The sequence below is a fragment of the Pleurodeles waltl genome, chromosome 5 (assembly GCF_031143425.1).
Source record: "Pleurodeles waltl isolate 20211129_DDA chromosome 5, aPleWal1.hap1.20221129, whole genome shotgun sequence".
Taxonomy (NCBI): domain Eukaryota; kingdom Metazoa; phylum Chordata; class Amphibia; order Caudata; family Salamandridae; genus Pleurodeles; species Pleurodeles waltl.
The window spans coordinates 576,439,570-576,461,940 of record NC_090444.1 but is presented as its reverse complement, the minus strand read 5'-3'; the positions used below and the strand labels follow the sequence as shown (position 1 = coordinate 576,461,940).

The window sequence follows — 22,371 nt, the reverse complement described above, 5'->3', positions numbered from 1 at the left end:
GTAGATTCTGACTTCAGTGCTGGAAAAAGAAAATTTAGCTAGTGAGGTGGGTCAGTAAGAACCTATTGAGGATCAGAGAAACACTGAGCACTCCCACTGTCCTGTTAAGAGCACTGTTAGCAGTGTAAGGGGGGAGGGGGAGGGGTCACACGAGTAGGTCCACCTTTTGTCCCTAGAGGGCAGGTTGAGTGGGTGTCCAAGGATAGAAACCGATCCTCCTCTGTCAATTCACATCGCCTCAGTATCAGAGGGACCCACTGTTGAACTCCAGTAGAAGATTCCCTAGACAGGGACCTCAGGCAACTGAGGCTTGAGGAGGCCAAGCTGAGGCTGCTGCAACAGCTACCCCTAGACGGGGAGGCCTATACAGTGGAGAGAGAGAGGTTGGGGGTTAGCACCCCATGGTGGCAGAAACTTTAGTTTCAGGGAGCCTAGGGTCAGGGAGGACTTTTTTGACTCCAGAAAAAGGTGGGGAATGACAGACAGGTGTTTCACTGCTCTGGAGAGGGCATGTAATGTACAAAGGGTCCCTCAGAGACAGAGGGCTGCTATCCTCTGGCTCTCCTTCTCTGAAAACGGGAGAGATAGACTTCTCACTGTCAAAGAGAAAGATGCTGACAACTAGACAGTTTTAAAGTCTGCATTCTTAGATGGGTTTGGTCTCCCCACTGAACAATATAGGATCAAGTTCAGGGAGACCAGGAAAAAGTCCTCCCAGGATTGGGTTGATTTTATAGACTGCTCTGTTAAGGCTTTGGAAGGCTGGTTACATGACGGCAAAGTCAGTGATTATGAGGGCTTATATAATCTGATTCCCAGAGAACTGTGTCTGACTTGTTGCACCAATACTTGGTTGACTGAGCTCTGACGTCTCCTCAAGAATTGGGAAAGAAGGTAAACAAATGGGTCCGAACTAGGGTGAGCCGACAAGGGTATACAGGGGGTGACAAAAAAAATGAAGCATGTAAGTCTCAGGACAAGGGTGGGGATAAAAACAGAGTCTTCATCAGTCCCACAAAACTCTAATAGGGGTCGGTCTAAAACCTCTTTCTCTTACTTCCATGCTAAAAAGCCTTAGTGCTGTTTGTAGAAACAAAGGCAATAGGCCAGGAGACAGCTCCTGCCCTAAGAAAAGCACGAAGCCACCCACCACTATAACCCCCACCTCTACCACTAGTGCCCTTAGTAATGGCAGTAATGGTGGGTCTGGTAGCAATAGCCAATCCAAGGATGGTGTAGCTGGGCTCACTTTAGGAAGTACAGTGAGGGCTGGCTTAGTCAGGCAACAGAAGCTGTTTTAGTCTCTTATAGCGGCATGACCTTGCCACCCTTGCTGCCTGTCCCCTTAATGTGGGTACATGCAGGCAGCTGCCCTTGATAAATGGTGTTAAGACAGAGACCTACAGGGACACAGGTGTCAGTCACTATGGTGACTGAAAAACTGGTGTCCCATGAGCAACACCTACTTTAGTCATCAGTACCAAGTGACTGACACCCATAACAATACTGTAGAAAATGCCACTGTTGGCATGGTCACCCTCGCCCCCCACTTTTTGCCTAGTGTTGGTGCCAGATTTGATTGGAGTTGTGCTGGGACCCTGCTAACCAGGCCCCAGCACCAGTGTTCTTTCCCTAAACTGTACCATGTTTACACACTTGGCACAGCCCTGGCACACAGTTAAGTTCCTTGTAAAGGTAAAAGGGCCCTGTGGCCAAGGAAGATACCTAAGGGCTGCAGCATGTATTATGCCATGGTGACAGAAAAACTGTTTTCCCCAGGACAGTATCTGGCTGGAGAAACATATCCAGTCACCAATGCGGACTATGAAACTAAGGTCTATCCCATGGCAATGGTGACTTTAGAATGGGGAGGAGTTACTGGCCTGGAACAGGTAGTGGTCTCATCTGCAATCCCAGTACATTGTTTGCTAGGGAATGGTTTGTAGTCCTCAGCATGGGCTGAGGTAGAACTCAAACCCCATGCAACCACGCTGGGTATCCCTGAACTGGTGAGTGTAAAAACAAGAGCACGGAGCAGAGGGGGGAAAAAGTGTAGGAGCCTCGAATTAATGGCACAACCTAGCAAGAGAAAAGGTAAGAGGACTTGGGGGGGGGGGGGGGGGGGGACCCAGCCTCTGTACAGCAAAGGAAACAGGACCTCTCTTTTAACAAGACATTGAACAGCATGATCATGGGGCTCCCTAAACACCTTTTGTCCTCCTTAAGGAGGTGGGATGTCCTCCTGCGATGCCTGATTTTAGCCTACAGAGAGGTGCCACAGAAGGGAGTAGGGTTTCCCCCTTTGAGCTTCTGTTTGGCCATCCTAAAAGGGGACCACTAGCACTTGTAAAAGAAGGCTGGGAGAGACCTCTCTGTAGGAATTTGGCTCTGTATATACTATTTCAAAGTAAGAAATAGTGTGCACAGAGTCCAAGGGTTCCCCTTAGAGGTAAGATAGTGGCAAAAAGAGATAATTCTAATGCTCTATTGTGTGGTAGTGTGGTAGAGCAGTAGGCTTATCAGAGGGTAGTGTTAAGCATTTGTTGTACACACACAGGGAATAAATGAGGAACACACACCCAGACTTACTCCAGGCCAATAGGTTTTCATATAGAAAAACATATTTTCTTAGTTTATTTTAAGAACCACAGGTTCAGGATTTACAAGTAATACTTCAAATGAAAGGTATTTCACTTAGGTACTTTAGGAACTTTAAATAATCACAATAGCATGTACAGTTTTGGCACACATGGCAATAAGCTATTTTAAAAGTGGACACAGTGCAAAAATCCACAGTTCCTGGGGGAGGTAAGTAAAGGTTAAGTTCAGAGGTAAGTAAAACACTTACAGGGTTCAAAGTTGGGTCCAAGGTAGCCCACCGTTGGGGATCAAGGCAACCCCAAAGTTACCATACCAGCAGCTCAGGGCCAGTCAGATGCAGAGGTGCCCAATGGAGAACAGGGGTGCCCCGGTCCCAGTCTGCCAGCAGGTAAGTACCCGCGTCCTCGGGGGCAGACCAGGGGGGTTTTGTAGGGCACCTGGGGGGGACAAAAGCAGGCACAGAAAGTTCACCATCAGCGGCACAGGGGCGGTCGGGTGCAGAGTGGAAACAGGCGTCGGGTTTTGTATAGGAAGCAATGGGGAGACCCAGAGGTCTCTTCCACGATGCAGGCAGGTACGGGGTGGGCTCCTCGGGATAGCCACCACCTGGGCTAGGCAGAGGGTCACCTGGGGGTTGCTCCTGCACTGGAGTTCGGTTCCTTCAGGTCCTGGGGGCTGCGGGTGCAGTGTTGGTTCCAGGCACAGGCGTCGGGTCCCTTGTTACAGGCAGTCGCGGTCAGGGGAGCCTCTGGATTTCCTCTGCAGGTGTTGCTGTGGGGGCTCAGGGGGGTCGTCTCTGGCTACTCACTGGCTTGCAGTCGCTGGGGAGTCCTCCCTGAGGTGTTGGTTTTCCCCAGGTCGAGCCGGTGGCGTCGGGTGCAGAGTGAAAAGTCTCACGCTTTCAGCAGGAAACGTGAAGCCTTTAAAGTTGTTCTTTGTTGCAAGAAAGTTGCAGATTGTTGAACAGGGCTGCTGTTCACGGGAGTTTCTTGGTTGCAGGGCAGTCCTCTGAGGCTTCAGAGGTCGCTGGACCCTGTGGGATGCGTCGCTGTTGCAGTTTTCTTCAAAGTTGGGAGACGGGCCGGTAGGGCTGGGGCCAAAGCAGTTGTCGTCTCAGTCTTCACTGCAGGGCTTCAGGTCAGCTGTCCTTCTTGTTAAGGTTGCAGGAATCTAGTTTCCTAGGTTCTGGGGGGGGGGGCTAAATACTGAATTTAGGGGTGTGTTTAGGTCTGGGAGGGCAGTAGCCAATGGCTACTGTCCTTGAGGGTGGCTACACCCTCTTTTTGCCTCCTGTGGGGAGGGGGGCACATCCCTAATCCAATTGGGGGAATCCTCCATCCACAAGATGGAGGATTGCTAAAAGTAAGGGTCACCTTCAGCTCAGGACACCTTAGGGGCTGTCCTGACTGGTGGGTGACTCCTCCTTGTTTTTCTCATCTTCTCCAGACTTGCTGCCAAAAGTGGGGGCAGTGGCCGGAGGGGCGGGCATCTACACTAGCTGGGATGTCCTGTGGCGCTGTAGCAAAGGGGGTGAGCCTTTGAGGCTCACCGCCAGGTGTTACAGTTCCTGCAGGGGGAGGTGATAAGCACCTCCACCCAGTAAAGGCTTTGTTCCTGGCCACAGTGTGACAAAGGCACTCCTCCCCCCCCCCCCCGATATGGGGCCAGCAACATGTCTGGTGTGTGGCAGGCTGGCAAAACTAGTCCGCCTACACTGGAAGACGGGTATGTTTTCAGGGGGCATCTCTAAGATGCCCTCTGGGTGTATTTTACAATAAATTGCACACTGGCATCAGTGTGCTTTTATTGTGTTGAGAAGTTTGATACCAAACTTCCCAGTTTTCAGTGTAGCCATTATGGAACTGTGGAGTCATTTTCTCCCCACCAGCACACACAAGCTGTGAAGCAGTGTCCATGTGCTGAGTGAGGGGTCCCTAGGGTGGCATAAGACATGCTGCAGCCCAGGGGTACCAGTTACAAGGGACTTACCTGAGTGGCATGGTTGTGCCAATTGTGGAGACAAAAGTACAGTTTAGGGAAAGAACTCTGGTGCTGGGGCCTGGTTTGCAGGGTCCCAGCACACTTTCAAGTCATAACTTAGCATCAGCAAAGACAAAACAGGTCAGGGGGTAACCATGCCAAGGAGGCATTTCCTTACACCCCTGTTTTGACCCAGTGGTCTTCCTTCCTCTCCAATTCGGGAGGGGAAAGCAGACCTAGGTCTACGAGATATTGATGTGGCTTATCATTGAAACAATTACTAAGCAGATGCACTTTCATGACCAGGTTGTACAGCCCATCAAAAGCTTGTACCTTGTTTCCAGCTAACCAGCCAGCCAGCATCTTTACTGAATAATACATAAAGTCTACCTAGGTCTGGTTCTGGGTTTTTTGATCCTCCCCGAACTTTATCCTTCACTCTTCAGTTGTAATTCCAAAGCCTTAAGTCATGATGTCATAGGATTTAGAATCTGCCTCATTCAGTGTCAGGAGCCTGTCCCTGCACTTTCCTGAGACTAACTACCACATCAGTGTGCCCCAATGTATTCTTTTTGATTGGGTTATGATTCTGACATGTTTGATACCAAACATGCCCAGGTTCGGAGTTACCATTGTGTAGCATCGTGAAGTCCAGGAAAATAGAGCTGGAGTTTGTGGGTGCACCTCTGCTCATGCAGGGGTGCCCTCACACAGATACTTTCACCCTGTCCTCTGGGCTAGGAGGGCCTGCCATAGGGGTGACTTACAGTGACCTGTAGTAAAAGGTTGCATGCACGTTTTCACACAGGCTGCAATGGCAGGCCTGCAGACACATTTTGCATTTGCTCCCTTGGGTGGCATAATACATGCTGCAGCCCATGGAGAACCCCTGGTGCCCCAATGCCCTGTGGCAACATAAGTATATCATACACTAGGGACTTGCATGGGGGCACCAGTATGCCAATTCTGGGATGCTTAAAGTTAGTAACAACCAAATTTAGGGGAGACACTGTGGTCCTGGTTCGCTGGATCCCAGTGAACATAGTCCAAAATACACTGACAGTAGGCAAAAAGTGGGGGTAACCATGCTACAAATAGGGGAACTTTCCTACAGTCAGTTTCTGGAAGCCATCTCCTCCATTGAAAAACATTGGACGCCCAACGCTGTGATGGCATTTTGCACTTGGCCGCCCCTGTGATGCTGTGGGTGTAAGTTTGGTGGTGACTTACTTGTGAGCAGCGCTTCAACTCCCCTTACCTCTGTTGACTAACATAAGGCACCAACCTCAGTTTTTATCTCTGCACCCAGCTGTCACCGTGCTGCTGTGGCTGCACCATGGATACCAGTCTAAACCTTGCCTGGCGTTAGCCTAAAGCCCTGAAGACTGGGACCGTAAGTTGTGTGCTTAACGGTGAAACTGCATCTTTATTTCCCTCCATAGTGTAACATTGAAGACTCTGGAAATTGCACTATTGATTTCTGAAATGGCTAAGAATTTTTCAATTAAAAACTGTATACCTTATAACAAAGTTCTTTGGTTTAAAGCATGTGTAAGGAAATGCCTCCTCAGCATGGTTACCCCCTGACTTTTTGCCTTTGCTGATGCTAAGTTTTGAATTGAAAGTGTGCTGAGGCCTGCTAACCAGGCCCCAGCACCAGTGTTCTTTCCCTAACCTGTACTTTTGTTTCCACAATTGGCACACCATGGCATCCAGGTTAGTCCTTTGTAACTGGTACCCCTGGTACCAAGGGCCCTGATGCCAGGGAAGGTCTCTAAGGGCTGCAGCATGTCTTATGCCACCCTGGGGACCACTCACTCAGCACAGACACACTGCTTGCCAGCTTGTGTGTGCTAGTGGGGATAAAACGACTAAGTCGACATGGCACTCCCCTCAGGGTGCCATGCCAACCTCACACTGCCTGTGGCATAGGTAAGTCACCCCTCTAGCAGGCCTTATAGCCCTAAGGCAGGGTGCACTATACCATAGGTGAGGGCATAAGTGCATGAGCACTGTGCCCCTACAGTGTCTAAGCAAAACCTTAGACATTGTAAGTGCAGGGTAGCCGTAAGAGTACATGGTCTGGGAGTCTGTCATGCACGAACTCCACAGCACCATAATGGCTACACTGAAAACTGAAGTTTGGTATCAAACTTCTCAGCACAATAAATGCACACTGATGCCAGTGTACATTTTATTGTAACATACACCCCAGAGGGCACCTTAGAGGTGTCCCCTGAAACCTTAAGACTACCCGTGTACGCTGACTGGTTTTAGCAGCCTGCCACACACCAGACATGTTGCTGGCCACATGGGGAGAGTGCCTTTGTCACTCTGTGGCTAGTAACAAAGCCTGTACTGGGTGGAGATGCTTATCACCTCCCCCTGCAGGAACTGTAACACCTGGCGGTGAGCCTCAAAGGCTCTCCCCCTTTGTTACAGCACCCCAGGGTGCTCCAGCTAGTGGAGTTGCCCGCCCCCTCCGGCCACAGCCCCACTTTTGGCGGCAAGGCCGGAGGAGATGATGAGAAAAACAAGGAGTCGTCACTGGCCAGTCAGGACAGCCCCTAAGGTGTCCTGAGGTGACTGACTTTTAGAAATCCTCCATCTTTCAGATGGAGGATTCCCCCAGTAGGATTAGGGATGTGCCCCCCTCCCCTCAGGGAGGAGGCACAAAGAGGGTGTAGCCACCCTCGGGGCTAGTAGCCATTGGCTACTAACCCCCCCTGTGCCCTACAAAACCCCCCCTGGTCTGCCCTCCGAAGACGCAGGTACTTACCTGCTGGCAGACTGGAACCGGGGCACCCTCTTCTCCATTGAAGCCTATGCGTTTTGGGCACCACTTTGACCTCTGCACCTGACTGGCCCTGAGCTGCTGGTGTGGTAACTTTGGGGTTGCTCTGAACCCCCAACGGTGGGCTACCTTGGACCCAAACTTGAACCCCGTAGGTGGTTTACTTTCCTGCAAAAACTAACAAACGCTTCACTCCCCCAGGAACTGTTGAAAATTGCACTGTCTAGTTTTAAAATAGCTATATGTCATTTATGTGAAATCTGTATATGCTATTTTGCTAATTCAAAGTTCCTAAAGTACCTACTTGAAATACCTTTCATTTGAAGTATTACTTGTAAATCTTGAACCTGTGGTTCTTAAAATAAACTAAGAAAATATATTTTTCCATACAAAAAACCTATTGGCCTGGAATTGTCTGAGTGTGTTCCTCGTTTATTGCCTGTGTGTACAACAAATGCTTAACACTACTCCGTTGATAAGCCTACTCCTCGACCACACTACCACAAAATAGAGCATTAGAATTATCTATTTTTGCCACTATCTTACCTCTAAGGGGAACCCTTGGACTCTGTGCATACTATTCCTTACTTTGAAATAGTGCATACAGAGCCAACTTCCTACAGCATATATAAAAGCAACTGTTAGTTTTCTAAATTGATCTATCTTTATGTGCGTCTCATTTAATGCCGGATTACAAAAAATGCTTAACACGACTGCTTGATGAGCCTAGCTACTCACCCATACTTCCACAAATAGAGCTGTATACCTATTGTGAGAGGAGACCTCTTTTTGCATGGTGCCCAGAGCCCCTGCTAACCAAGTTTCCTGGGCTAGAGCTCTTGCCCTAAATCTGTTGTCATGCTTGGCACAATTAGATACTCTTAAATATCACTGTATGTCTCTGCCCAGGGCATGGGGTACTAGGGGTTGGCCCCTGAGGACAGCAGCACTGATTGTGTCACCCTATAAGGCCCAGCATCCAGCACTGCTATTGCAGGCTGAGTGTTCTGGGGCAAACCTAAAAAGACATTAGACATGGCACACTGCCTGTGTGCCCTGTCCACCCTGAACTGCATATGTTATGGGTAAGTCTCCCCTCTAGCAGGCCTTCCAGTCCTAAGGCAGAGTGCGCAATACTAATTTGAAGGCATAGTTGCATGAGCAGCATGCCCCACTGTGTCCTTGCCAAACCTGGGACATAGTGAAGTAACAGAGCAGCCATTTTACATGCATGTGCTGGACACTTGTCGAACACGAGTTCCCCAGCTACATGATGGCCACTCTGCACCATGGGTTGTGTGGTATCAAACAACTTAAGATGATAAATCCAAACTGGTACCAGTATTGGATATATCCCTAAATGTACCCAGGGATCACCTTAGGTTTTGCAGGTGGCACCTCTAACTTAACTGGTATGGTTGCTGACTGGTTCCATCCAGCATGCCACCTCCAGACAGCCAATATACAAACCTTTGGGGAGAGCCATGTCTCTCTGGCTTGTAAGACAATGGCCTTCCTGTGTGGAGGAGCTAACACCCCCTCCCTCAGGAATGTGCATTCCCCTGGCGGTGTGCTTCAAAGGGCTACTGCCCTTGAAACTCAAGCCCCCAGGCCTGCTGCTAGCAGCAGATAACCCCCCCCTTTGCCAAACCCCGCTTTTGGTGGGAGCAAAGGCAGGAAACCTCACAGAGGGTAGGAGGAGAGGGTTTCACTGAGCATGCACCACCCCTAGGGGCTTGCAGTCAAAGTGGACCCTCCATTTCATTTTCCTACATATCGGACGGCAGGAAAATAGGCAATGAGGTTTATGGCAGTGAGCCTTCCCACAGGAAGTGGTCACTGTAGTGGGTGTAGCCACCCAAGGATAAGTGTCCCATTGGACACTACTAGGTTCCCCCTAAAACGCCCACTAAATTCAGTATTTAGTGGGCTACCCTAGACCAAGAAATCAGATTCATCAGGAAGAAAAGAAAACCGCACCAAAGAACCCCACAGCACAAGAACAGAGGACCTGCTGCACCAGAAGAGGCTCCAAGACCCCTGCTTGCTGCAAGAGTCCCGACAATCGCCACTGCGGAGGAGCTTGACCACTGGACCGACCTCAAGACTCAGAGGACCTCCAGGCTTCGCAAATAGCTCAAGATCTCCCTCCTGAGTGGAGGCACCACTCAAGAACCAAATGAAACTAGCAAAACTAGTGAGGGTCACTTCACCGACCAGCCGGAAGCTTCAGCTGGACCTGACGACACACCGACAGCCCGGACGAGACCTACAAGTGTGCCAACTTTGATGGCACTGCACCCTCCTGTAGCAGAGTTGTGCCAATACCCCAGGTACTGGTCAGTGCATTTCGGACTACAGAAAAAACAGCTCTCCCAGAGCCTCATTTTTAGAAATTAGGTCTTGGGTTATTCATTGTGTGTGTGGTGCATGATTGATACTGTGAGTACAACTAATCCTTAGCACATCTCCTGGATTAGCCTAACTGCTCGACCAGCTACCTCAAAAATTGAAGCACTAGGTGATCTGCTTTTTGCCTCTGGAAACTGTGTAGTTGCCTGGACCTCCTGCACAGTATGCCTAGTTTGCACACTACATAGAGGGCCAGCCTCTTACATCTATTTCTACCTCCGCACATCTTTGGGGATCCACTTGGCTCTCTGCAAAGGGGACTTCATTTTAGTACACTATATAGAGAGCCGGCTTCTTGCAGTTTACTGTTCATATTAAAAAGTACAGACATTCTAGAATTGACTTCATTTTAATAGGCATAAAACTAAGCAGAAATCTTAAGAGTAGGACTTATCTCAAAACATCTCTCTGACCATTCAGCAGTACGTTTACACTTTAGCTTAGATTAATCCTGTCTCCCCAAGATGAAGGGTTAGTCAGGTATTGCTTTAAGATAAGCAGGTCATGGATCATTTGAAGCAAGAGACTAGGGATTTTTTCCAGTTAAACTGTGGCTCTGCCCCTTGCGCATTGTTTGGGGTATTTACAAGGCTTTTATCAGAGACAGACTAATTAGCATAGTGCCATACCCTTGTAAAGAAGAGAAAAAATAAGTAAACTTTTAATCCACCATTGAGAATCTGCTGAGGAAGGCTGACCTTCCCCTCGATGTGCAAAAACTAACAGTGATAAAGGAGCAGATTAAGGGAGTGGGGCTGATCTCTCGAATCACCTAGAGATTAAAATTAGGTAAAAATAGTATTTTCTTGCAAAAGATTGGTGACTTGTTTTTTGAATGCAAGTTATTTCCTATGTTTTTGTTTTTAGAGACAACCAAAAATAATGAAAACTAAGAAAGAGAGCCTACAGCTTTCTGGTGCGTTCAGTACCAACTTATTTATAACTTTGTTCACTTGCAGGTTTGACAATGCACGCGTCAATACTTGCTTACATGTTCAACTTGGTGGAGGAAGGAAAGATAAATGCACAATTAAATCCTGGAAATCCACTAAATAATCAACTTTTTGTTCAGGAGTATGTTGCCAATCTGCTTAAGTCTGCATTTCCACACCTTCAAGAGTAAGTATTCTGTTTGATGTGCAGATCAAGCTAATTAAATAGTCTGGTATATTGCTCTAAATGTTGTCTTTTATTTTAGTGCCCAGGTTAAGCTGTTTGTAACAGGACTCTTCAGTTTAAATCAAGATATTCCAGCTTTTAAGGAACACCTAAGGGATTTCCTTGTACAAATTAAGGTAAGAATGTTCGAATATAAAAGAGGAAAGGTTGATAATTGATCACTCAAATTGACAATATCCACTCCTTTTGGCTGATTAGACTGCATAAATAAATCTCTTTATGGGTAGTGATGGCTTTGCAACAATGTTTTTCTGGATTCATATTCTGTTCATTATTCCGCAATCAAGTCCTCCATTTGGTGCTTGGTCCGTCCCCTGTGTGACGTCAGACGTTGCCTCGGAAGCTCATTTGCGTGGTAACCATCTTCAGATTCTTTTCACCCCTGTTGAATCTGGAAGCATAATTAGAAGCTCCAAAGTTTTTACAAACAATGTGGAAGAATCCAAAATAAAACCAGAGTTATCAAAGATCATCAAAAGATAGATGGAGGAGAGCGAGCGAGAAATGAAACACTCCCCCATTTCTCCACGTGGCTAGAGAATGAAGCAAGGTAGGAGTCATGGAGAAAATCCCTTACGTTTTGCAAAACTGCCACCACGCGTTCCGCACAAAGTCTGCAACCTTTGCCAGCCGAGAGACCACGGGGATGAGGACTGAGGCCTGCCGTGCCGAAGACTCTAAAAGCTTGCCAAAAACTGAGAGAAGAGCTGTAGGAAAGTGCCCCTTTTGACATGGTTTACCCTCCCACTTTTTGTCTGATATTGATGCTGACTTGACAGTGTGTGCTGGGATCCTTCTAACCACGCCCCAGCACTAGTGTTCTTTCCCTAAAACTCTACCTTTGTCTCCAAAATTGGCCAGGGAAGGTCAGTAAGGGCTGCAGCATGTATTATGCAACCCTGAGGACCCCTCACTCGGCCCATAAACTACCTCACAGCTTGTTTGTGTGCTGGTGGAGAAAAGACAGTCGAAATGGCACTCCCCTCAGGGTACCATGCCCACAACCGATTGTCTGCAGCATAGGTAAGTCACCCCTCTAGCAGGCCTTACAGCCCCAAGACAGGGTGCACTATACCACAGGTGAGAGCACAGCTGCATGAACACTATGCCCCTACAGTGTCTAAGCAAATTAGACATTGTAAGTGCAGGGTAGCCATAAAGAGTATATGGTCTGGGAGTTTGTCAGAAACGAACTCCATAACCGCTACACTGAATACTGGGAAGTTTGGTATTAAACATCTCAGCACAATAAACCTACACTGATGCCAGTGCGGGATTTATTGAGAAATGCACACAGAGGGCATTTTGGAGATGCCCCCTACATGCCAGCGCAACTGCTAGTGCTAGGCTGACCGTTCTCTGCCAGCCTGCCACTTCCATGCATGTTTCTGCCCACTTGGGGTGAGTGTCTTTGTGCACTCTGATCAGGAACAAAGCCTGTCCTGGATGGAGGTGCTTAACACCTCCTCCTGCAGGAACTGTAACACTTGGCAGTGAGCCTCAAAGGCTCAAGCCTGGTGTGTCAGCACCCCAGGGCACTCCAGCTAGTGGAGATGCCTGCCCCCGGGCACATACCCCACTTTTGGCAGCAAGTCCGGGGCGATAATGAAAGAAACAAGGAACTCCTAAGGTGACCAGAGCTGAAGTGAGCCCCTTCCTTAGATAATCCTCCATCTTGTTTTGGAGGATTTAGCCCAATAGGAATAGGAGTGTGCTTCCACCCTTCACTCCCCCAAAGGGAAGAGGCACAAGGAGGATGTAGCCCCCCCTCATGGACAGTAGCCATTGGCTACTGCCCTCCAGCCCTAACACACCCCTAAATTTAGTATTTAGGGGTGACCCTGAACCCAGGAAATCAGATCCCTGATGACCAAGTAAGAAGGAAGACTGCTTAACTGGAAAACCCCTGCAGAGAAGAAGGAAGAGGACAACTGCTTTGGCCCCAGCTTACCGGCCTGTCTTCTACTTCAGAGAACCTGCACCAGCGACGCATCCTGGGGACCCAGTGACTTCTGCCGACTCAAAGGACTGCCCTGTGCCTATGAAGGATCAAGAACTCCCGTGGACAGCGGACCTGTCCAACCAAAGAAAGATGAAACCATCTTTAAAGCGACTCTCACCTCCCCTCCAGAAGCGTGAGTCCCAACTGCTCTGCCCCCGACGCTCCTGGCCCGTGTCCAGAGAAACCAATGACCTAGAGAGGATCCCCAGGCGACTCAGACGTGTCCACCCTGGTCTGACCTCTCTGCACCACCATGAAGACACCTGCAGAGGGAATCCTGAAGATCCCCTTGACTGCGACTACCCGGGACGAAGATACCAGATGCCTGGAGAAGCATTGCACCGCAGCCCCCAGGCCCATGAGAAATTGACCACCAGTGCAGCAGTGACCAGCAGGCGGCCCTCACCCTTGCCCAGTCGGTGGCTGGCCCGAGATGCCCCCCTGTGCCCTCAGCTGTGTTTGACAGACTCCCAGACCGTATACTCTTTATGGCTACCCTGCACTTAAAATGTCTAAGGTTTTGCTTAGACACTGCAGTGGCATAGTGCTCATACAGCTATGCCCTCACCTGTGGTATAGTGCACCCTGCCCTAGGGCTGTAAGGCCTGCTAGAGGGGTGACTTACCTATGCCACAGGCAGTGGGTTGTGGGCATGGCACTCTGAGGGGAGTGCCATGTTGTAGGAAGTTGGCTCTATGCACTATTTCAAAGTAAGGAATAGTATGCACAGAGTCCAAGGGTTCCCCTTAGAGGTAAGATAGTGGCAAAAAGATAATACTAATGCTCTATTTTGTGGTAGTGTGGTCGAGCAGTAGGCTTATCAAAGGAGTAGTGTTAAGCATTTGTTGTACAGACACAAGCAATAAATGAGGAACACACACTCAGACAATTTCAGGCCAATAGGTTTTTGTATAGAAAAATATATTTTCTTAATTTATTTTAAGAACCACAGTTTCAAGATTTACATGTAATATTTCAAATGAAAGGTATTGCAGGTAGGTACTTTAGGAACTTTGAATTAGCAAAATAGCATATACAGTTTTCACATAAATCACGTATAGCTATTTTAAAACTAGACACAGTGCAATTTTCAACAGTTCCTAGGGGGAGTAAGAGTTTTAGTTTTTGCAGGTAAGTAAACCACCTACAGGGTTCAAGTTTGGGTCCAAGGTAGCCCACCGTTGGGGGTTCAGAGCAACCCCAAAGTTACCACACCAGCAGCTCAGGGCCGGTCAGGTGCAGAGGTCAAAGTGGTGCCCAAAACACATAGGCTTCAATGGAGAAGGGGGTGCCCCGGTTCCAGTCTGCCAGCAGGTAAGTACCCGCGTCTTCGGAGGGCAGACCAGGGGGGTTTTGTAGGGCACCGGGGGGGGGGACACAAGTTAGCACAGAAAGTACACCCTCAGAAGCACAGGGGCGGCCGGGTGCAGTGTGCAAACACGTGTCTGGTTTGTAATTGAAATCAATGGGAGACCAAGGGGTCTCTTCAGCGATGCAGGCAAAGGGGGATGGGGGGGGTTCCTCGGGGTAGCCACCACCTGGGCAAGGGAGAGGGCCTCCTGGGGGTCACTCCTGCACTGGTGTTCGGATCCTTCAGGTCCTGGCGTTGGGATCTGAGGAGCAGGCAGTCGCAGTCAGGGGGAGCCTCGGGATTCCCTCTGTAGGCGTCGTTGTGGGGGCTCAGAGGGGGCAACTCTGGCTACTCATGGTCTTGCATTTGCCGGGGAGTCCTCCCTGAAGTGTTTGTTCTCCACAAGTCGAGCCAGAGGCATCGGGTGCAGAGTAGCAAGTCTCACGCTTCCGGCGGGAAACGCAAGTTGTTTTAAAGTTGCTCCCTTGTAACAAAGTTGCAGTCTTGAGTGAACAGAGCCGCTGTCCTCGGGAGTTCTTTGTCCTTCTAGAGCAGGGCAGTCCTCTGAGGATTCAGAGGTCGCTGGTCCCTGGGGAAAGCGTCGCTGGAGCAGTGTCTTTAGAAGGGGGAGACAGGCCGGTAGAGCTGGGGCCAAAGCAGTGTGTCTCCGTCTTCTCTGCAGGGTTTTTCAGCTTAGCAGTCCTCTTCTTCTTAGGTTGCAGGAATCTGAGTTCCTAGGTTCTGGGGAGCCCCTAAATAAAGAATTTAGGGGTGTGTTTAGGTCTGGGAGGGCAGTAGCCAATGGCTACTAGCCCTGAGGGTGGCTACACCCTCTTTGTGCCTCCTCCCAAGGGGAGGGGGTCACATTCAATTCCCTATTGGGGGAATCCTCCATCTGCAAGATGGAGGATTTCTAAAAGTCAGTCACCTCAGCTAAGGTTGCCTTAGGGGCTGTCCTGACTGGCCAGTGACAACTCCTTGTTTTTCTCATTATCTCCTCCGGCCTTGCCGCCAAAAGTGGGGCCGTGGCCGGAGGGGGCGGGCAACTCCACTAGCTGGAATGCCCTGGGGTGCTGTAATGAAGGGGGTGAGCCTTTGAGGCTCACCGCCAGGTGTTAGTTCCTGCAAGGGGGTGGTGATAAGCATCTCCACCCAGTACAGGCTTTGTTACTAGCCACAGAGTGACAAAGGCACTCTGCCCATGTGGCCAGCAACATGTCTCGAGTGTGGCAGGCTGCTAAAACTAGTCAGCCTACACGGGTAGTTGGTTAATGTTTCAGGGGGCACCTCTAAGGTGCCCACTGGGGTGTATGTTACAATAAAATGTACACTGGCATCAGTGTGCATTTATTGTGCTGAGAAGTTTGATACCAAACTTCCCAGTTTTCAGTGTAGCCATTATGGTGCTGTGGAGTTCGTGTAAAACAGACTCCCAGACCATATACTCTTATGGCTACCCTGCACTTACAATGTCTAAGGTTTGGCTTAGACACTGTAGGGGCACAGTGCTCATGCACTGGTGCCCTCACCTATGGTATAGTGCACCCTGCCTTAGGGCTGTAAGGCCTGCTAGAGGGGTGACTTATCTATACTGCATAGGCAGTGTGAGGTTGGCATGGCACCCTGAGGGGAGTGCCATGTCGACTTACTCGTTTTGTCCTCACCAGCACACTCAAGCTGGCAAGCAGTGTGTCTGTGCTGAGTGAGGGGTCCCCAGGGTGACATAAGATATGCTGCAGCCCTTAGAGACCTTCCCTGGCATCAGGGCCCTTGGTACCAGGAGTACCAGTTACAAGGGACTTACCTGAGTGCCAGGGTTGTGCCAATTGTGGAGACAAAGGTACAGTTTAGAGAAAGAACACTGGTGCTGGGGCCTGGTTAGCAGGCCTCAGCACACTTTCAAATCAAAACTTAGCATCAGCAAAGGCAAAAAGTCAGGGGGTAACCATGCCAAGGAGGCATTTCCTTACACATGTCCACTTAGTCTTTTTCTCCCCACCAGCACAAACAAGCAGTGAGGCAGTGTGCATGTGCTGAGTGAGGGGTCCCCAGGGTGACATAATTCATGCTGCAGCCCTTAGAGACCTTCCCTGGCCACAGGGCCCTTGGTACCAGGGGTACCATTTGCAAGGGACTTATCTGTGTCCCAGGGCTGTGCCAAATGTGAAGACAAAGGTACAGTTTAGGGAAAGTACACTGGTGCTGTGGCCTGGTTAGCAGGGTCACAGCACACTTATCATAACTGGCATTAACAAAAGGCAAAACATTAGGGGGTAACCATGCCATCAGAGGCATTTCCCTACAGTTATTGAGTGTGTGCTTCATTTAGTGCCTGTGTATGTACAACAAATGCTTTGCAGTACCCCTCCCCCTCCCCCAATAAGCCTAACTGCTTGTTTACACTACCACAAAAGAGAGCATTAGTATTATCTACTTTAACCTCTTAAGCCTCTCGGGAACCCCTTGACTCTGCACACTCTCATTTTGATATAGTGTATATAGAGCCAGCTTCCTACAGGAGTATTATGCAGCAATGTTCAGCCAAAAACGAGAACTGTCCCTGAAGGACCTAGGCCTCTCCAGCGATAACGAACAGTCTGGAGGTGTGAAATCAGCCCACTGGGGATCAGGCATAAAAATCCTCGATGGGGGAACGCAGACAAACATGCAGTGAAGAATTTGGCGAAGAAAGCAGAGCAAACAAATCGGGAAGGTACGAAGCCCACCAAAAACTCTTGAAATCCCAGCCCCCTGAGAAGAAGTTAAACAAGGCAGCCCCTACGCCCAAGACAGTGGGGTTCGAGGCCCAGCCATGAACCAGGCCCACGGATCCCAGGACAGGGATGTAAGGAAAGTGCCATCTTTCTAGCATAGTTAACCCCCTTCTTCCCTGATGTCAGTGTGTTTAGACTGTGTTCTCTCCCCTAAATTTAGTTGCTGGTAACTTTTTACACCCATAATTGGCATACTGGTGCACCCATGTAAGTACCTAGTATAGGGTACTTACGTACCCAGGGCATTGGTACACCATTGGTACACCAGCATATATTTTGCCCTCCATTTGAACGCATGCAAACTGTCTGCAGGCCTGTCACTGCAGCCTGTGTGAAATGGTGTGTAAAGAAATGGCTCCCTGTTGCAGTTACCCCCCACTTTTTGCCTGATACTGATGCTGACTTGACTGAGAAGAGTGCTGGGACCCTGCTAACCAGGCCCCAGCACCAGTGTTCCTTCACCTAAAATGTACCATTGTATCCACAATTGGCACACCCTGGCATTCAGATAAGTCCCTTGTAACTGGTACTTCTAGTACCAAGGGCCCTGATGCCAAGGAAGGTCTCTAAGGGCTGCAGCATGTCTTATGCCACCCTAGAGACCCCTCACTCAGCACAGACACACTGCTTACAAGCCTGTGGGTGCTAGTGAGAACAAAATGAGTAAGTCGACATGGCACTCCCCTCAGGGTGCCATGCCAGCCTCCCACTGCCTATGCAGTATAGGTAAGACACCCCTCTAGCAGGCCTTACAGCCCTAAGGCAGGGTGCACTATACCATAGGTGAGGGTACCAGTGCATGAGCATGGTACCCCTACAGTGTCTAAACAAAACCTTAGACATTGTAAGTGCAGGGTAGCCATAAGAGTATATGGTCTGGGAGCCTGTCAAACACGAACTCCACAGCACCATAATGGCTACACTGAAAACTGGGAAGTTTGGTATCAAACTTCTCAGCACAATAAATGCACACTGATGCCAGTGTACATTTTATTGTAAAATACACCCCAGAGGGCACCTTAGAGGTGCCCCCTGAAACTTAACCGACTATCTGTGTAGGCTGACTAGTTTTAGCAGCCTGCCACAAACCGAGACATGTTGCTGGCCCCATGGGGAGAGTGCCTTTGTCACTCTGAGGCCAGTAACAAAGCCTGCACTGGGTGGAGATGCTAACACCTCCCCCAGGCAGGAATTGTCACACCTGGCGGTGAGCCTCAAAGGCTCACCTCCTTTGTGCCAACCCAGCAGGACACTCCAGTTAGTGGAGTTGCCCGCCCCCTCCGGCCAGGCCCCACTTTTGGCTGCAAGGCCGGAGAAAATAATGAGAAAAACAAGGAGGAGTCACTGGCCAGTCAGGACAGCCCCTAAGGTGTCCTGAGCTGAGGTGACTCTGACTTTTAGAAATCCTCCATCTTGCAGATGGAGGATTCCCCCAATAGGGTTAGGATTGTGACCCCCTCCCCTTGGGAGGAGGCACAAAGAGGGTGTACCCACCCTCAGGGCTAGTAGCCATTGGCTACTAACCCCCCAGACCTAAACACGCCCTTAAATTTAGTATTTAACGGCTACCCTGAACCCTAGAAAATTAGATTCCTGCAACTACAAGAAGAAGGACTGCCTAGCTGAAAACCCCTGCAGCGGAAGACCAGAAGACGACAACTGCCTTGGCTCCAGAAACTCACCGGCCTGTCTCCTGCCTTCCAAAGATCCTGCTCCAGCGACGCCTTCCAAAGGGACCAGCGACCTCGACATCCTCTGAGGACTGCCCCTGCTTCGAAAAGACAAGAAACTCCCGAGGACAGCGGACCTGCTCCAAGAAAAGCTGCAACTTTGTTTCCAGCAGCTTTAAAGAACCCTGCAAGCTCCCCGCAAGAAGCGTGAGACTTGCAACACTGCACCCGGCGACCCCGACTCGGCTGGTGGAGATCCGACACCTCAGGAGGGACCCCAGGACTACTCTGATACTGTGAGTACCAAAACCTGTCCCCCCTGAGACCCCACAGCGCCGCCTGCAGAGGGAATCCCGAGGCTTCCCCTGACCGCGACTCTTGGAATCCAAAATCCCGACACCTGGGAGAGACCCTGCACCCGCAGCCCCCAGGACCTGAAGGACCGGACTTTCACTGGAGAAGTGACCCCCAGGAGTCCCTCTCCCTTGCCCAAGTGGAGGTTTCCCTGAGGAACCCCCCCCTTGCCTACCTGCAGCGCTGAAGAGATCCCGAGATCTCCCATTGACTTCCATTACGAACCCGACGCTTGTTTCTACACTGCACCCGGCCGCCCCCGCACCGCTGAGGGTGAAATTTCTGTGTGGGCTTGTGTCCCCCCCGGTGCCCTACAAAACCCCCCTGGTCTGCCCTCCGAAGACGCGGGTACTTACCTGCAAGCAGACCGGAACCGGGGCACCCCCTTCTCTCCATTCTAGCCTATGTGTTTTGGGCACCACTTTGAACTCTGCACCTGACCGGCCCTGAGCTGCTGGTGTGGTGACTTTGGGGTTGCTCTGAACCCCCAACGGTGGGCTACCTTGGACCAAGAACTAAGCCCTGTAAGTGTCTTACTTACCTGGTTAACCTAACAAATACTTACCTCCCCTAGGAACTGTGAAAATTGCACTAAGTGTCCACTTTTAAAACAGCTATTTGTGAATAACTTGAAAAGTATACATGCAATTTTGATGATTTGAAGTTCCTAAAGTACTTACCTGCAATACCTTTCGAATGAGATATTACATGTAGAATTTGAACCTGTGGTTCTTAAAATAAACTAAGAAAAGATATTTTTCTATACAAAAACCTATTGGCTGGATTTGTCTCTGAGTGTGTGTACCTCATTTATTGTCTATGTGTATGTACAACAAATGCTTAACACTACTCCTTAGATAAGCCTACTGCTCGACCACACTACCACAAAATAGAGCATTAGTATTATCTCTTTTTACCACTATTTTACCTCTAAGGGGAACCCTTGGACTCTGTGCATGCTATTCCTTACTTTGAAATAGCACATACAGAGCCAACTTCCTACATTGGTGGATCAGCGGTGGGATACAAGACTTTGCATTTGCTGGACTACTCAGCCAATACCTGATCACACGACAAATTCCAAAATTGTCATTAGAAATTCATTTTTGCAATTTGAAATTTTTCTAAATTCTTAAAAGTCCTGCTAGGGCCTTGTGTGTTAAGTCCCTGTTTAGCATTGTCTTTTAGAGTTTAAAAGTTTGTTAAAGGTTTGAAATTAGATTCTAGAAACAGTTTTAGATTCTTTAAAAAGTCTTCCAACTTTTAGCAAAATAATGTCTGATACAGAGATGAATGTGGTGGAACTCGACACCACACCTTACCTCCATCTTAAGATGAGGGAGCTAAGGTCTCTCTGTAATATAAAGAAAATAACCATTGGCTCCAGACCTACCAAAATTCAGCTCCAGGAGCTGTTGGCAGAGTTTGAAAAAGCCAACCCCTCTGAGGATGACTTCACAGAGGAAGAAATTAGTGACTTGGAGGGCAATTCCCCCCTTCCAGTCCTAAATAGGGAGACCAGGGCCTCTCAAGCCCTGTCTCCAAAAATGATAGTCAGAAATGTTGCTTCCCTCACAGGAGGGTCCAGCATTTCTGAAATCACTGAGGATGCTCTCAGTGAGGATGACCCCCTGTTAGCCAGGATGGTCAAAAGATTGGCTTTGGAAAAGCAGCTCCTAGCCATAGAAAGGGAAAGAAAAGAGATGGGCCTAGGTCCCATCAATGGTGGCAGCAACTTAAATAGGGTCAGAGATTCTCCTGACATCCTAAAAATCCCCAAAGGGATTGTAACAAAATATGAAGATGGTGATGACATCACCAAATGGTTCACAGCTTTTGAGAGGGCTTGTGTAACCAGAAAAGTGAACAGATCTCACTGGGGTGCTCTCCTTTGGGAAATGTTCACTAGAAAGTGTAGGGATAGACTCCTCACACTCTCTGGAAAAGATGCAGAATCCTATGACCTCATGAAGGGTACCCTGATTGAGGGCTTTGGATTCTCCACTGAGGAGTATAGAATTAGATTCAGGGGGGCTCAAAAATCCTCGAGCCAGACCTGGGTTGATTTTGTAGACTACTCAGTAAAAACACTAGATGGTTGGTTAACTGGAAATGAAGTGTGTGACTATGTTGGGCTTTATAATTTGTTTATGAAAGAACACATTTTAAGTAACTGCTTCAATGAAAAGTTGCATCAGTATCTGGTAGACCTAGGTCCAATTTCTCCCCAAGAATTGGGAAAGAAGGCAGACCACTGGGTCAAGACTAGGGTAACCAAAACTTCCACTGGGGGTGACCAAAAGAAAGGGGTTACAAAAACTCCCCAGGAGAAAGTGGGTAACACTAGAAACAAAGAAAAAGAGTCCTCTGTAGGCCCCCAAAAACCAGAACAGGTGGGTGGGCCCCAGGACACAACCCAAAACAAAGGTGGGTACCAGGGTCAGAACTGGGATGCCACTAAGGCATGGTGCCACAACTGTAAACAGTCTGGGCACCACACCAAGGACACTTCTTGTCCCAAAAACAAACCCCAGAACAAAATTCCTGGGGTAACCAGTGTAGCCATGGGAGATGACTCCTCAGATGAGGAGGTCTTCCTAGCCTTCAACTGGAAACAGGGCCCAACAGGTGAGTTGGAGATTCCAGAGGGAAGTAGACACTTCCACCACCTACTGGTGAATGGAATCCCAACCACTGCCCTGAGAGACACTTGTGCCAGTCACACTATTGTGCATGACAGGCTGGTGCTCTCAAACCAGTACATCCCAGGTGAGACTGCCAGGGTAAGAGTTAGCCTAGACAGGGTCACTAAGAGGCCTGTGGCTTTAGTGCCCATAGAAGTGGGTGGCACTCTTAGCTGGAGAAGGGTAGTAGTCAGTACAGACCTCCCCCTTGATTGTCTCCTTGGAAATGACTACCCAGAGGTTAGTCAGAGCTCAAGAGAGGAACTGGTCCAGTGCCAGTCCTCTCCCAAGGATTCTGGAAGTCCTGCCTCTGCAGTAAATGCAAGCAGACCCCAGAAGAAGAAGAAAAGAAAACAGAGTAGGAAGGGTGGACAACCTTTAGCCAAGGTTACAGCAAGCCAAGGAGATTCTGCTCCAGTAGGGGAGAACTCCAAAAATGGCCCTGATAAAGTCCAACCTGACCCACAAGAAGTCCTGGCTAGTCAGGCAACTGTTAAACCTGAGTGGGTGGCTCCTCAGCTAACAGAAGAAAGAGTGGAAGAAGGGTGTTTACTACAAGATGTGGTAACC

The 22,371-nt window shown here is 49.2% G+C and overlaps 1 protein-coding gene across 2 annotated transcripts in view; it reads left to right on the top strand.

Moving 5' to 3' along the window:
- XPO1 (exportin 1) overlaps positions 1-22,371 on the top strand; it is a 717,353-nt gene that overhangs the window by 664,082 nt on the left and 30,900 nt on the right. For both annotated transcript variants that reach the window (XM_069234402.1, XM_069234401.1), the window contains exons 23-24: positions 10,747-10,906; positions 10,986-11,082. In XM_069234402.1, coding sequence (XP_069090503.1) covers positions 10,747-10,906; positions 10,986-11,082 — 257 coding nt within the window. The remainder of the gene's footprint in view (positions 1-10,746; positions 10,907-10,985; positions 11,083-22,371) is intronic.